The following is a 14,746-nucleotide window of genomic DNA, read 5'->3' as shown; positions in this document are numbered from 1 at the left end:
GTTTTCCCTTCCACTCAATCCCTTCCTCCTCCAAATCTCGCCTGCAAGCTGCCTCCAGCCCACGGGGGTCGACAGCGGCCCTGGAGCCCCCCAGCCCCAATCCATAGGGCCTGGCTTTCCCATTCATTATTGATCATATTTTATAAATCCAACGCCACACAATTTTTTCCACATTACCGGGAGCCGTGGGGAGGCTGCTCGGCCATTGGCTGAGGGGACGTCACGTGGGCGGGGTCACGTGGTCCAGAGAGGAAAAAGGGGGTCCTTTTTGGTGTAAATCTGGACTCTAATTCTGTAATATATCAAGGAATCTCGTAAAACCGACACTAAAACGTCCCTGCCTACAAATCATCCGGCCAAATTATGAGTTCATTGTATTATGCGAATGCTTTATTTTCTAAATATCCTGCCGCAAGTTCGGTTTTCGCTACCGGAGCCTTCCCCGAACAAACTTCTTGTGCGTTTGCTTCCAACCCCCAGCGCCCGGGCTATGGAGCCGGTTCGGGCGCTTCCTTCGCCGCCTCGATGCAGGGCTTGTACCCCGGCGGGGGGGGCATGGCGGGCCAGAGCGCAGCCGGCGTCTACGCGGCCGGCTACGGGCTCGAGCCGAGTTCCTTCAACATGCACTGCGCGCCCTTTGAGCAGAACCTCTCCGGGGTGTGTCCCGGCGACTCTGCCAAGGCGGCGGGCGCCAAGGAGCAGAGGGACTCGGACTTGGCGGCCGAGAGTAACTTCCGGATCTACCCCTGGATGCGAAGCTCAGGTAACGCCGCGCACCGAGCCATCCCGAGCCGCAGTGGCCCGGGCACATATCCCGGAAGGCGCCCCCTTCCCGGCCAACCGCCCTTCTTCGCGTCCAGAGTGCTCCTGGTAGGAGATCGGCCCTGGGGACGCGGCCCCCCCCCGAGCCGCGACACGGCGCGCCGCCCCCCTCCCAATTTTGCTTGGTGCTCTCAGGCTCGCTCTGCTTCCCTGGCGGATCCCTCTTCGCCGACGCCGCGGCGCTCTGAGCCCCCAGCCCACCCCCCACTCTTCCTCCTGGCCTTTTAGCTTTAAATATTTATCAGCCGCGCCGGCACGGGCTGGAGACGAGGCCGTTTGTCTTGTGGAGGAAGGCTGGGGTTTGCAGAGAATAGCCATTAGGGTCCCCCCCCCCTTCCCCCGGCGGGGATCTCATCTCTGGGTGTGTCCCTTCAGCCCCAGCTTGGATGAGGTCTGGGGGAGGGGGCTGTAGCTCTGAGCAGTTCTCCCCTCCCTCTTTCCTCCCAGCCAACCCGCTCCCCCATTATTCCCTTCTGGACAATTAGAGGTGGGCTCTAGAGGCCTTGCGGGAGGAGGGGGTGTGAGAAGAGATGAGGATTCAGTCAGGGACACAGAGGCAGGTGGAGAGAAGGGGGCGGAGGCCAAAAGAGAGAGGCTTCTTACTCCCCAGTGAACTTGGGAAGGGGGAGGCAGGAGAACTAGAGAATGGAGCAGAGGCCTCATGGGGAGCCCAGCTGACTTCTTCAGGTGCCCTTCCTAGCACCCCTGGAGAACTGGCCAACAAGTTTTCCAGTGTCCTTCCAGAAGGATGGATGTCCTCTTGGGGGAGAAACAAGGACTCCAAGAAGTCAAATCAAGAGTTAGAGAGTGCAGGCCGCTGAGGCAGCTACTGCAGAAACCCCAAGAGACCAGAGGCACTGTGGGGGTCTCCTGACTTTGTGTTGCCCTGGACTCTAAGGCCTCTCTCAAGATCCAGGAAACCCAAGATATGTGGTCAGAGGCTCCCAGTCCAGCCAGGGTTGAGGGCCAAGAGAAGCCCAGCTCTTATTCCATCAGTATTAGTGGTCACAGTTCCCATTACCTGCTCCATAATTCAACTGCCTTTCCAGCTGATTTATTAAAGCCCAAATTTTTCTGCTCATAAACATTTCAGCTTGGCTTTTATCTGACTTGAAATTAGGCCCCCAACCCCTCCTCCCACTGTCTCCTTCCTAGGAGGGCTGGCACCAGCACCTCCCCCAGCACAACCTCCCTCCAGCTTCCTCAGGGTTTGGGGCCTAACCTGGGAAGCTCTCCCCTGCCCATCTGCCCCCACCAGCCAGGTACTGAGTGTTCCACCCCAAACCAGGCTGCTGTCTCTCCTCTCCTCCTGTGCCTTCCCAGAGGCCCAAAGATTGCTTTGGAGGGCTGAGTTGTCTGGGCAGGTGGGCAGGCAGGACAGCCTGAACCTCAGCCACTCATTGGAAAATAGCAGAGGGCAACTGCTCTCAGACCAACTCCACTGCGCGAAGGAAATCTGCAAATTCTCACCTCCTCCTCATTCCATAACAGGATGGGGGAGGGGGTAGACTGGACCTGTAAGGCGGTTTGTCTCCTTTTCTTTTTGCGAAAAGCCCTCAGGGCAGGCCTAGAGTCGCACTCCAGGGTCACTTGCATGGTTTTCCTTGTTATGGCTTATTCTGCACGCACTGACTTTTCTCCCGTAAATACTCTGAGCAGGGACCGACCGCAAGCGAGGACGCCAGACCTACACCCGCTATCAGACCCTGGAGCTGGAGAAGGAGTTTCACTACAATCGCTACCTGACGAGGCGGCGGCGGATCGAGATCGCGCACGCGCTCTGCCTCACAGAAAGACAGATCAAGATTTGGTTCCAGAACCGCCGCATGAAGTGGAAAAAAGAGAACAAGACCTCAGGCCCCGGGGCCGCCAGCCAGGACAAGGCCGAGATGGAGGAGGATGAGGAAGAGTGAGGGACAGAGAAAGGGGAGAGGAAGAGAGAAGAGAAAGGGAGAGAAAGTGAGAGAAGCTCAGCTTTGGGAACTGAACCAGGAAACTCAAGTCAAATAGAGAGGGAAAAAAAGCAAAAAACAAAACTATTTAAATGGAAAGCAGTTAATTTTTTTTTTTTAAGAAGAGAAGGTGAAATTTTGGTTTCTTAACACTGAAAAAAATACTACCTATAGGAAAGTCCGTCAGGTTTGTTTTGTACTATATGGAAAGGACATCATCTACCTGTTCTGTAGCTTTCTGGAATTTGCCTTCCCCTTTTTTATGTCTATAATTGTAAGGTCTTTGGTAAAATCTTGTTGTTTTGTAAGCCCCCTCTTTGATGCTGTCTTTGTGATCTGTGGGTCTGGACTGTGTGTGGTTCCGTGTCTTCCTGAGCACCCTGCCTTCCCAGTAGTGGCACTGATGGGGCCTTAGGGAGCCCCAAGGACCCACCAACTAGCTCAAGTGTACCCTCTGTGCAACTGGTCTGCCCACTGCTCCTTGCTCCTGCCAGCCCTGTGATCCTCTTTCCATTCTATGTATATCTGAAAGATGGAGAAATAAAAAATTAAAAATAAACATATGTCCTATTTTCTGTGTCTCTAAGGCTGGGAGTAGGTGAGAGATACTCATGCATACCGGGGCCCAGCTTCTGCTGCGGCTCATTTCTTAATGCGCTGGTATCTGCTCTCTTTTTCCTTGGGTTCCTTGCTCTGGCCAGATACCACACATATGTAGCCCCCCCCCTTTTTTTACACATATTGACACACAAATGCACACAATCACTCTTAGTTACAGGCTGACATTGCACATAAATATATACCTTGTCATACAGAGTCACAAACACCCATATTCATTATGTTCACAAATAAATATACAAGCATTCACACATCCTAAACCCTTTCCAGAACACATGTATTCACATTCACTCACACAAGTAAACCTACATTCACACTCACTCACAGACACATTTATACATACCAGGGTAACACTCACACATTGGCTTATAAACACACAGACTCACATTTGCCCCCTAGTAAACGCGTCCTTGAGTCCACATGCTCAGTCACACACATTCACAAAACCAAGCCAAACCAAACCCCAGAGTTCCACAGACCTTTCCTCATCTAAGCCTTCACACCAGGCTGTGGCTCGGCACCGCCACGGGGCACAAACATACAGAGCTGAAATCCAAAGTTCTAGTCCCCAAGCTAAGGAAGAGCAGAAGGAAAGGGAAGGTGACCACCCAAATCCACTCCTTCTCCGGCCGGCGAGTGGGTGGGCAGGCAGCGTTGGGCACAGGCCGGGCGGGCGAGCAGAAACCTCCCGGCCGCCCAGACAGGCCTCCAACCTCGAGATGCTCCCGGCTTTCCGCTCAGCCCGCAAATATTTTCTGCAAGAGCTATTCGGTTATTTTATTTCAATTTATTTTACTTTCATTTAATTTACCTCATTTTAAATTGATCCACGGACCCAAATAAAACTTAAAATTGGGGGAGAAAAAAATGAGCGCCGGGAGCGAGAGGCCGAGCAGTGCGAGTTAGCCGGATGCTGTGGCCGCATCCCGGCCGCTCTGAGCCCGGCCGCCCGGCCGCCGGGCCTCCCGGGCTCCGCCGGCTGCCTCCGCGCTTTTCTGCCCGCTGTCCGCGCTGCCGGCAACCTGGAAATCTTCTCCGGGGTACAGAGAAAGAGAAAAAGAAGAACATTTTGCGAGGGAGGTTATTTCCTTTCCTGAATTTGGGCACTAGTAGCTCAATTCAAAATACCGGCGTATATCAGAGGACCTGGGAAACCCGGGGTGAATTTGGGTTGTTTGGCTCCAAAACATCCCCTTGATTGAGAAATACCGGAGGATGCCGTCTAGACCTTCGGAGCTGATTTTTAGTATTTATTCGATTATAAATCCTGGCTTATTTAAATTTAAAAAACAGGCGTCGGGCACTGAAAGGGTAAGAGGATTGGAAGGAAGCAAGGTTTAGGAGAATCTGTTTACTCTAAATTTGTAAGCAAAAGGCTCCTAAACCTGTGGTACCCACATTAAGGACCGCAGACCACCCCCTCCCCCGGCAGAGAGCATGGGGAGTTGTCCTTGGGAACCTGGGCAAGTGCACATTTGGGCGAGAGAGCCAAGTGTCTGGGTCCGGCTTTGCTCTCCTCCAATTCCTGGGATGCAGAGGCAATCATTCGGTGGCCAGAGTGTCTGCCTTGGCCTCCATTAGGGCCACCTTTCTTGGGACAAAAGCTAGGCCCTAGGGGAATCTACGGCCCCCACACCCGCAATGCTACAAGCCCTCACAGGTGGGGTCCTGCCATCTATAGGGCTGGGAGTGAGGGGGGCATTCAGAGGGGGAAAGGGGGCTTTGACGCTTTCATTTTGCCCTGAGGCTAGTGGCAGCTCTGGACATTGGCTGTTGCTCCCAACTCACCCCCAAATTGCCTTAGAAAAGACCCTGTGTGGAGGTTTTGGGGTGAATTTTTACTAGAAAAGAAGGACAGAGCTCCAGTGAGAATAGGGAGGTTCCAAAAAGATCCCCCTTCCCAGATGGATGCTTGTGCCTCCTCTATCTGATTCCCCACACCCCAAAACTCACACCTTCTCAGATTGGGGTTTCCCCAAAAATCGAGAAGGAGAAGAAAAGAAGATGGCGACTGAGAAAAGGGTTGCTGGTGGAGCAGCCATGAAGAAATGCAATAAATTCCTTGTTGTTTTATGAAAATTTACAACTTTGTGATAGAAGTTTATGAGTGGTTGAATCCAGCGATTGGCCAGCGCCGGTCATGTGGCCGGGCGATCGTGAACATGAACTTTTTATCATTTCCCTGGTGGTTATAATGCAGCATTCTTTTGGACACCACACCTAGGTCGGAGCACTGTCGTCCTTCAGGGCTCCAGCCTCTTGATATTTTTATACTTCAGTATCAGCTCGATAAAGCAAAAGAGAGAGAGGAAAACCGAGGGGGAGAGAAAAGAAGAGAGAGCGGGAGAGAGAGAGAGAGAGAAGGAGGGGTGGGAATTACACAAAAGAGAGAACCAAAAATAATTTTAATTTCTAAGTTAATTTGCTTGCTGATCTGGGATTTTAGTCATCATGGAGAGTAAATGGACAATCTGCCCAGGACTGCAGCCTGATACCATTTTTCAAAGCCAGAACTTACTCCATTTTCTATGCAAATATCGGAAAAGCGAAACACCCTCTCTCCCAAGTCAGAGAAGGGGAAGCAACGGCTCTCAGGTTGGGACAATATTATCTGGAAGATGAAGAAGAAACCGAACGCTCTTCCCCGCCCCCCTTTCTCCCACCCCTTTCAATCGGAGGAAAGAAACCCCAAGGTCTGCAAAGGTAAGGGAGATTCTACAATTTTCTTCTTATTCTTTTGCACCGGTTTTGTAGGGGGTGGGGCTTGGGTTTGTCTCTCTCCCCCCTCTTCCAAGACAGGGCTGAACCCCACCTCTGGGCGCTGCAGGGAGAGGCTTCCTAGGAAATTCGGTGGCTGAGAGAGGGATGGTTGCTTCCTGGAGGAGAAGCAAGGCAGGGAAGACGGTCGGAGGAACCGAAAGGGGCCACGGGAGGCGAGCTCTAAGTGGCATTTTTAAGCTGAGAGAAGACGTTTAAGCTAGAGGGCTGCGAAAGAAAAGATAGGGGGTGTCTGGACTTGAGGTGCCTGCATAAAGCCGGTTGCTACGGCCTCTGTGGGTTTGCGCCCCCTCCCCCTCCCACCATCTCTCCCTTGTTCCGGCCTCCCCCAATTGCCCCGGCGCAGTTCTCTTGCCCGGTGCGGGTACGGGTATCCGTGGCTTTCCGGCACCGTTGGCACGAGGGGCGGTGGCGCTGAGAGACGTCCTGGTCTCTGGAGGGCCTGGAATCTCCGTTGAGGCCAGCAAGGGCGAGCAGGCGGCTAGAGAGATACAGAAAGAACAATTCACGGAGAAGTACTCATTATCTCCCTTCGGAAACATTTCTGAAATTAAAGGGCTGTGGTTGGAGGCACCCAAATTGAGGGAAACCCCCTCCTCCCAAGAAGCCTGCCTGAAAATGCTCAGCTCTTTGGCCACTCCCGTAGGAGGGAGGCTCGCTCTGCAAGGAGACAATTTTGTGTTTTTTAACGCGGTAGGTTACAGCGTGTTGGTTTCTGTGTAATACTGGTTCTGTACCTTGTGTTTTATTGATATGGGATGTGTGGATTTCTGTGGAGGAGAAAATTGCCATGTGTGTCTGATGTGGAAACGTTTCAAACTTTCCTGGATCCAAATGTGATCGTGAAGAAGCTGTTTAAAACGTTGTTGTTTTAGGTATGGAAACAAAAAAGAAAAATAAAGAGAAGAAAATTAAAAGAAATTCCCATTAGGGGATTTGATAGTGCCTGGACTAGAAAGCTGCCTGGCAATGAGCTCAGACAGCTAGTCTTGTCCCTCAGGCGCCTGATTCCATTCCTCAGCCAGGCCTGGGGTAGGGGGTAGGGGGTAGGGGGTAGGGGGTGGGGGGTAGGGGGTGGGGGGAGCCGGGAGAAGAACCGTGGAGCGGGAAGCCTAGATTCCTAAAGTAGCTGGTGGGGTTGAAGAAGGCGCCAGTCCCTAGGTGAAAACTTAAAAATAGAGAGGGGTTCTGGGGAAGCTGCCAGCTGAGAGATAAGGGACTTAGGGCTCGGAGAGCAGGAGAGACTGTGATTTAGTTTGGTTTGCAGAAATAGGTGATTGCTTTCCTCTTTTTAAGGACCAGATGCAGAGATTTCAATCTCGGGTCTCTGGTGGCCCAGGGATTGCAGGGTCTGGATGCGCATAGGGGAATATTGGCCTTCTCAAAACTGAGCTGAGAAGAGAGAAAGCCACTTGTGGCGCGGGAGGGGGCCCCTGGTGGCACAGGTAGATGCCCTCGAAGCAGGCCCAGTATGGGTGCCTGAAGGGACCCCTCGGCTGCGAAGTCAGAGAAGTTCTCGGCCAGCACCCGCGGCACTCGGAGCCTATTCTCAAAGGAAAAATTCCCCAAACCTACCCAGACTAAAGGTCTTTTTCTCCTGTAGTCTTGCCGGGGTATAAATCATCCCTTAGACAGTTCGCTCTGACCCAAATTATGCGGTTTGCTGCCATCTACCGTCGGTTTGGAGACATGCGGCTTCGGCGCCGCAAGCCCGGCGACGCTGCCTGAACCCGGCCCCACGCTCGGAGCCCTCAGCCGCTCAGGTTCGGCGGGATTCTGGAGACTTTCGGGCCAGATTATCACCTTCCGCTGGATCTTGGTTCCAGCTTGCCCACATGTGGATTGGAAAACGAGGATCCCTCTCTCTTGTCAGGCCCATCCCAGCTCCAAACCTGGCGGCTGGCTGGGGGAAGCGGCTTTTTTCTAGGGCATATTTTAAAAGGACTAATACTGCATCTGGCGGGCACGGGGCCCTGAATCAAAGGGTTGGGGGATCAGAGTCGAGAGCCCTCTCCCCAATGTCCCCGACAAACTCAGGAGGGGATCACCAGGGCCGCTAGAGAGATCCATCCGAGGCCAAGGCTGTTCAAGGTTTATTTGGTTTTCTTTTCGGCCAAGGGAGGAGTTCTGCAGGGGAGGCGCCGGTCCGGGCAGTTCCACTCGGTTGTCAAAAGACAAACCGAGTCTGTGTTCTCCGGGTTGACTGGTGGGTCTTGCCAGTTCCTTGGCCGGTTGAGTGTATGGTGAAAGAACTGAACCGAGCTTTCTGGAAATTGTTGGTGTCTGCAAGTGAGTGTGTGTCCCCTTCCCCATTCCCAATCATTTCAAGCGAAATCGACACAAACATGCTTTGGGAAAAAGCGGGGAGAGGGGATCAATCATTAAGGAAGCAAACCATTGTAATTTCCGTTCCTGCCCTACTCCTCACACCCGCTGAAGCCGACTGCTTTCCCAGGAGGGGGTGGCGAGGGCGAGGGTACGCGCCGCTGCCGCCGAGTTTGAATATTGGCCCGTCTCACGGGTTACTGATTAGCTCGGGCTTTCAAGCCGCAGGAGGAAGCTTTGGCCGCTCCTTTCAAGGTGCTGTGGCCCCAGTTCCTGGGCGAGGGGTTCCAGGAAATTGCCTCTGGTGCCAGGCAGGCCTAGGTGTTGCGGGGTCTGGAGCTGGAGGAGCTGCCGAAGTCGAGGGGCCCAGCGGTACTAGGAGCAAACGCGGGGTCTCTGCGGCCCGAGGCTCTGGCGCCTTGCGAGTCTGCCTCGCAGGAGCAGCCCTTTCAGCTGTTCATCAGAGAGTGACTTTCTGGCGGCTGGAAGGCCCGGCCCAGTGCAGGAGCCCCCAGGGGAGTGCTCCCTGAAAGTCCTGGGCCCCTCGGAGGTTTTTCTTGCCGACAATCGGAAGGACAGATGGAGAGGGGAAGGCAGCTGTACAGAGGGTTGAAACCTTTAAGGGCTCTTAGGGTGCCCATGGGCCTGGGGAGAGGGAGCTGAGGGCCACTGCTCCCCTCTCCAACAGAGAAGATGCCATTCATTTGCATAATGGAAATGTCTTTGTACCTTGCTTTGGAGGAGTCAATTTTAAGGCAGTGTTCCCTGTAAATTGCTCTCAAAGATTGGGAGAGGCCACACTGCTCCTCTGGGAACATATATGTTCCCCAAACCCGGAGAATCGTGGAATCTAGAGGAAGAATTGGGTTGAGATGTTTGAATTCACCCCACCCCAATCAGAGTTGAGATTGGGGTGGGGGAAGTTGCCCACAACTCTTAAGAGCTGGGAGTGGGAGAGAGCTTTGCAGCTAAGAGGAAGTGGGAAGCCTGGACAATGTCTTAATACCCCTCCCCTCCAAACACCTACTGGCAAATATCCTCCCTGAGATTACCAGTGCAGGAGAATTCTACTCTGGAGCTGAACAGAACTTCGACATTTACCGGGGAGCTGGAATGTGTGTACGTCCACAGGACCACAGATTCACAGCTCAGGAAATCACAGTTATAAGTCCTGCCAATGGGATTTCTATACAATCCTTCTGTTGTGTAGGCAAGACTTAAAACACATTTACATCCACCTCTCTGTACACACACCTCCTCCTTGAGCAGGGAGAGACATCCCAGACCAGCAGATGGCTGTGCCCACTGTGTATTTATATGTTCCCTCCTGGAGACAGACCGACGACGGTGGATGCAACCACAGACAGATTCATAGAGATCTGACTCCAGAAGTCAGGCAGCCTCTGGCCCAGCCCTGCCTGCCTGCTCTTTCTCCCAAACAAACGGATCAGACGAATAAACGCTCATAAATACCTCTGGGCTTAGATAAGAGCGATGAGGCGCTATTTCCTTTCATGCCCGACTCCAGGCGCCCAGGCCCTGCCTTTGCGGCTCCATCTCACGACAGGCAACCTGCAGAGGTGAGGTTAATTTGGGGCTATGACTCTAAGGATAAGGCAATTGTTTTTGTGCTTCTATCATAGGGGAAGTCTTCTCCCTTACTGAATCTTATGTTATCCAGGCTTCATGGGAAAGGCCATACCAAACAGTCCTAGTTTGAGGACACTGTGACCAGAAAGGAGGAAGGGAGGGCTGAGGCCCAAGGCCCAGCCTCAGTAGCAAGGAGGAGGGAGGTACACAAGGCACTCTCTCCACCTTGCTCCTCCAGCCCAAATGTTCTCCATTCCTTTCCAGGAGTGGGCCTAATCACAGCTGGATTTGAGCACTTATGACTGCATCATTAGGAGGCTACAGTTTATTTTTTAAAATCTTGACAACCCTCCCCTCCAAAGAGGGGCTAGGAAGTGGTTGATGGGACAACCAGGAATAGCCACTTAACCATGAAGGCACAGCGGAGAAGTTGTCCTAAGTTTAGGGAGCCTTGTGGGCCACTTTGCAACAACCAAGTTCCATCCCTGGTCACTAACCTCAATCCTTTACCACTTTTCCTAGTGTCTTGTGCCATCTTCAGTGGGCAGATTTGGCCTACAAAAAGGAGTCCAAAGAACAAGTCAGAGAAGGGTCAGCCTGGTCCCTTCATCATCAGGTTTTGTCCCACATTCTGGCCCATTCCTGGCCCCAGGTCCAAAGCTTGTCATCCTTTATGCACATTAGAATGTTGAAAATGCACTGTGGTTCAGTCTTCCAGTCTGGTTCCAATGCTCATTTTCCTAAAATAAGAGTCAGAGATGTACACACTCTCTCACACCAAAGCTTGTAGGCAGCAGGCTGGTGATACATATATGAGAGGTGGGAGGGATTGTAGAGATGCTGAGAGACAGAAGGGTAGTGAGCATCTGTAGAGGGGATACGGAATGATAGTGGTAAGCTGCCTGCTGCGGCCCCAGGAGGACCCAACCCTCCCCTTTATAAAACGAAACAAAAACCGTCTTGAGAAAGAATTAATTAAAAAAGAACTGTCAGCTTCTGGAGAGACCTGGGAAAGGAGCGATGGCTCCTCTCTTCCCAGTGGTTTATCATTGTCTCCAAAATCAGGAAGGTTTGAAGACCTGAAACTGGAGGAGGAAAAATTTTCTTTCCTGTACTTACTGAGGCACCTTTGATACCTAAGAATTTGTAGCCCAGGATATTCTAATGTCTTTTGGGGTAGGAAGTGGGGTGGAGGGAGGGTTTCAGGCAGGATAGGGATCAGACAATCCTCTCACCCCTCTTCTCCCTATCCCCTTCTTCCCAGTGCCCCTTCCTGTGCCAAGAGCAAGCAATACATACTAGAAGCAGGCAAGATATCTTGGGCAGCCGCAGCGGTAGCCTTCCAAGAAGCTCCTAGCCTAGCCGCATAGCAAAAGGGAGAAGCTTTTAGGCTCAGACCCTCCTCCCAATTCCCAGTCTTCTGGGTCCTCTGGCCTGCCTCTCAGACTACAAGAGCTGTAAAGAGGCACGAATAATAAGCCCAGGCTTGGAGGAGATGGAGTAGGTCTGAGAAACAGGAAAAACGGTTTTCAAAACCTGGGAAGGAGACGGTTTCTTCTTCTTTTGCTTCTCGATTTCTGAAAGCGATGCTAATCAGCGGAGAACTCTTCTCTCCTCCTACCAACACAAAACCCGAGAAACCAGCCTTCTCCTTTAGTTCTCTTCTAGGGAGACTGAGATTCCAGATTCCGAGATATTTATCCACCTTCCCTTGAGGGAATGGGGCTCAAGCAAGTCAGGGGTTAACTTTTCTGAAAACACAATTAACTTTTTCCTATTCTGCGTGGGGAGGGGAGGGATATATTTATTTAATCACTGGAGGATGGGGTGGTCTCAATCCAAGTGCTCCCTCCTCCCTCAAAGGCACAGACGCCTCTTTCGCAGATCCTACGTAGGTGGAACGGGACGCGTTGTGCTGTTGGGGAGAGAGAGAGAGAGAGAAAGCAGAAGGAGAAGGAGGAAAAAAGGTTGATAGGTTTGTGCGCGGGTCCCTCGCGCGGGCTGCGCTCCTCCTGGGTGCTATTTGACAATTCCTGCCTCTGCCATTGGTCAGTGTTGGATCAGATGGTTGTATTTCCTTCTGGCCCTCACTGGCACCTCGCCATCCCCCCTCAGCTAAAACCCAATCTCAGATATACTACTAATAGGCGCGGCGCTCGGACTATAAAACACAACAAATCATAAACCCGGCGGAGCAGCAGCGGCCGCGCGCGCCTCCCCTCCCAATGAGTTCCTATTTCGTGAACTCCACCTTCCCCGTCACTCTGGCCAGCGGGCAGGAGTCCTTCCTGGGCCAGCTCCCTCTCTACTCGTCGGGGTATGCGGACCCTCTGAGGCACTACCCCGCGCCCTACGGGCCCGGGCCCGGCCAAGACAAGGGCTTTGCCTCTTCCTCCTATTACCCGCCGGCCGGCGGCGGCTACGGCCGGGCGGCGCCCTGCGACTACGGGCCGGCGCCGGCCTTCTACCGCGAGAAGGAGTCGGCCTGCGCGCTCTCGGGCGCCGACGAGCCGCCCGCGTTCCACCCGGAGCCGCGGAAGTCCGACTGTGCGCAGGACAAGAGCGTGTTCGGCGAGGCCGAGGAGCAGAAGTGCTCCACCCCGGTCTACCCCTGGATGCAGCGGATGAATTCATGCAACAGTGAGTGAGACTTGCTGCGACCGCCGCGACCCCCGCGGGCTCCCCCCTCCCCGAGTCAGAACTAGAGAGCCCCAATTTTTCCACGGAGAAAGCATCTCGGGTTGGAGCTTAGGGAAGATTGGGCGCCTGCCTCGATCTCCCGCGCTGCCCTCACGCCCTCAAGAGTTGCAAAGTTTGCAAAGTCCCAGATGCACTCCGAGCCAGGGGGAGCGAGTGGGTTCTCTGCGAGGGCCAGGCCGCAGCCGAGATCCGGGTCAGGGAGGCAGGCAGAGCCCGCGCAGCCACTGGTTGGGCTCTCCCTGGCGCCCCCAGCTCTGGCCCGGTCCCCCACCCCAAGACTGTTCATTAAAAACGGAGTACGTCATGGGAAGGGGGGCGGCGTGACGCTGGCGAGGGAGAGTTGAGTCTGTCCCGGACTGGTTTTCCCTGGGGGTCGGGGGCTGGGGAAAGAGGAGGCACCCGGAAAGGGGTGGTAGTCAGAGGAGGGGGGGGGAGAATAAGGGGAAGAATGAGAGGGAGCGGGCGGAGTCGGAGAGAGGGAGAAGCAGGCGCCGGGGTCTCGGGTTGGATTATTTGTCGGTCTTAAATCCCAAATTGATGTCCATTAACGGGACACGAAAGTGAGGAGCCCTTAATGCTGACTATGGATCGATCCACGTCATTACAGATTAAGGGCCGGAATCTATCACGGGGTGGTGGGGGAGCCAGATGGGAAAAAAAAGATGCGTCTAGGAAGAGACACACCTGGCCAGTGCTTCTCCAGCCCCTCCCCCTAGGCTCAGGTGGGATTTAAAACTGCTCCTCCCACCCCCCCACCAAGAATCTAGACAGAAGGCAAAAGCCTAGGAGACCTGGAGGGAATCTGGAGGGGGCGCTGGAGGAGTGAGGAAAGGGGAGGGGGGCAAGGAACCAGGGAGAGTGGAGGGCATCCCGGGACAGGCTAGAGTCCCCGTTTGAGGGTCGAATGGGGGAGGGGGGGTTCTGGCCTTGGTAACCCCAGGCCTCAGCATCTCCTCTCTGCGTAACAGGTTCATCCTTTGGGCCCAGCGGCCGCCGCGGCCGCCAGACCTACACGCGCTACCAGACGCTGGAGCTGGAGAAGGAGTTTCACTACAATCGCTACCTGACGCGGCGGCGGCGCATTGAGATCGCGCACGCCCTATGCCTGACGGAACGGCAGATCAAGATCTGGTTCCAGAACCGGCGCATGAAGTGGAAAAAGGAGAGCAAACTGCTCAGCGCGTCTCAGCTCAGTGCCGAGGAGGAAGAAGAAAAACCGGCCGAATGAAGGCGCTGGCAGGGGGCGGGGGGACGCGAGGGAGAGGCCTGCGGGGAACGGAGGGCAGCGAAGAGCTCCGGGAAAGGCTCTGCGGGCGGGGGAGCCTGGGGACCTGCTCTCCAGAGCGCGACAGGCGGGGCCCCGCGCTCTCCTGGACGCCCCCGCCCGCAGAGCGCTCCCTGGGCGCTGGGAGGCCGTGCTGCCTGAGCCCAGCCGGCACCCCAGCGCAGCCTCCATGCCCGCACAACCGCCTCCGCCCGAACAGGCTCCCGCGTGAGAACTGAGGACCGGACTCACTTGATGTTTCCTGGAAGCAGAGCAAAATGCTCTTGTCCGTGTCGCGTCTCATTTCGTCCATGTCGCCCGTGCACGGTTCAATGGTAGATTCGCAGTCCCCTCAGCGGGGGCCTCGAAGACTCCCTGACCCCAGACCTCTCTCCCAGCCCCTCCCCAAAGCCACTGGAAGGAGCACATACTACCTAGAAGTAAGAAGAGGAGCCTCAGAAGAAAACAAAGTTCTATTTTATTAATTTTCTATGTGTTGTGTTTGTAGTCGTGTCTTAGTTCTGGACGTGAAATACTTCGGTAATAATATTAATATTATTAATAATGATAATAATAATAAAGACGTAAAACCTCGCTGCTCAGTCACCTCTGCTCCTGCCCTGCCACTCCCCCTTCCCCACCGCCACCCCTGCGTCCCGGTGCCGGAAACTCTGCAGCGAAGGCCGGAGCTCTGGTC

At 54.1% G+C, this 14,746-nt stretch overlaps 2 protein-coding genes across 3 annotated transcripts; both read left to right on the top strand.

Moving 5' to 3' along the window:
• The first annotated feature begins 201 nt into the window (after positions 1-201).
• On the top strand, positions 202-3,333 carry HOXB7 (homeobox B7). 2 transcript variants are annotated; one of them, XM_044939070.1, is made up of 2 exons: positions 202-870; positions 2,482-2,621. In XM_044939070.1, the coding sequence occupies exons 1-2, from the start codon at positions 364-366 to the stop codon at positions 2,566-2,568; spliced, it is 594 nt and encodes a 197-aa protein (XP_044795005.1). In that variant the 5' UTR covers positions 202-363; the 3' UTR covers positions 2,569-2,621. The 2 variants fall into 2 exon arrangements, with proteins under 2 accessions (XP_044795005.1, XP_006049774.1); XM_006049712.3 differs by having other exon boundaries at positions 228-763; positions 2,482-3,333.
• A 2,239-nt stretch (positions 3,334-5,572) lies between these two features.
• HOXB6 (homeobox B6) lies at positions 5,573-14,643 on the top strand. Its single transcript, XM_006049713.3, has 2 exons — positions 5,573-12,725; positions 13,754-14,643. The coding sequence occupies exons 1-2, from the start codon at positions 12,311-12,313 to the stop codon at positions 14,011-14,013; spliced, it is 675 nt and encodes a 224-aa protein (XP_006049775.2). The 5' UTR covers positions 5,573-12,310; the 3' UTR covers positions 14,014-14,643.
• Positions 14,644-14,746: the final 103 nt, after the last annotated feature.

The sequence above is a fragment of the Bubalus bubalis genome, chromosome 3 (genome assembly GCF_019923935.1).
Source record: "Bubalus bubalis isolate 160015118507 breed Murrah chromosome 3, NDDB_SH_1, whole genome shotgun sequence".
Taxonomy (NCBI): domain Eukaryota; kingdom Metazoa; phylum Chordata; class Mammalia; order Artiodactyla; family Bovidae; genus Bubalus; species Bubalus bubalis.
Note: the sequence above shows the minus strand (reverse complement) of the source record. Positions and strands in the feature narration are given on the sequence as shown.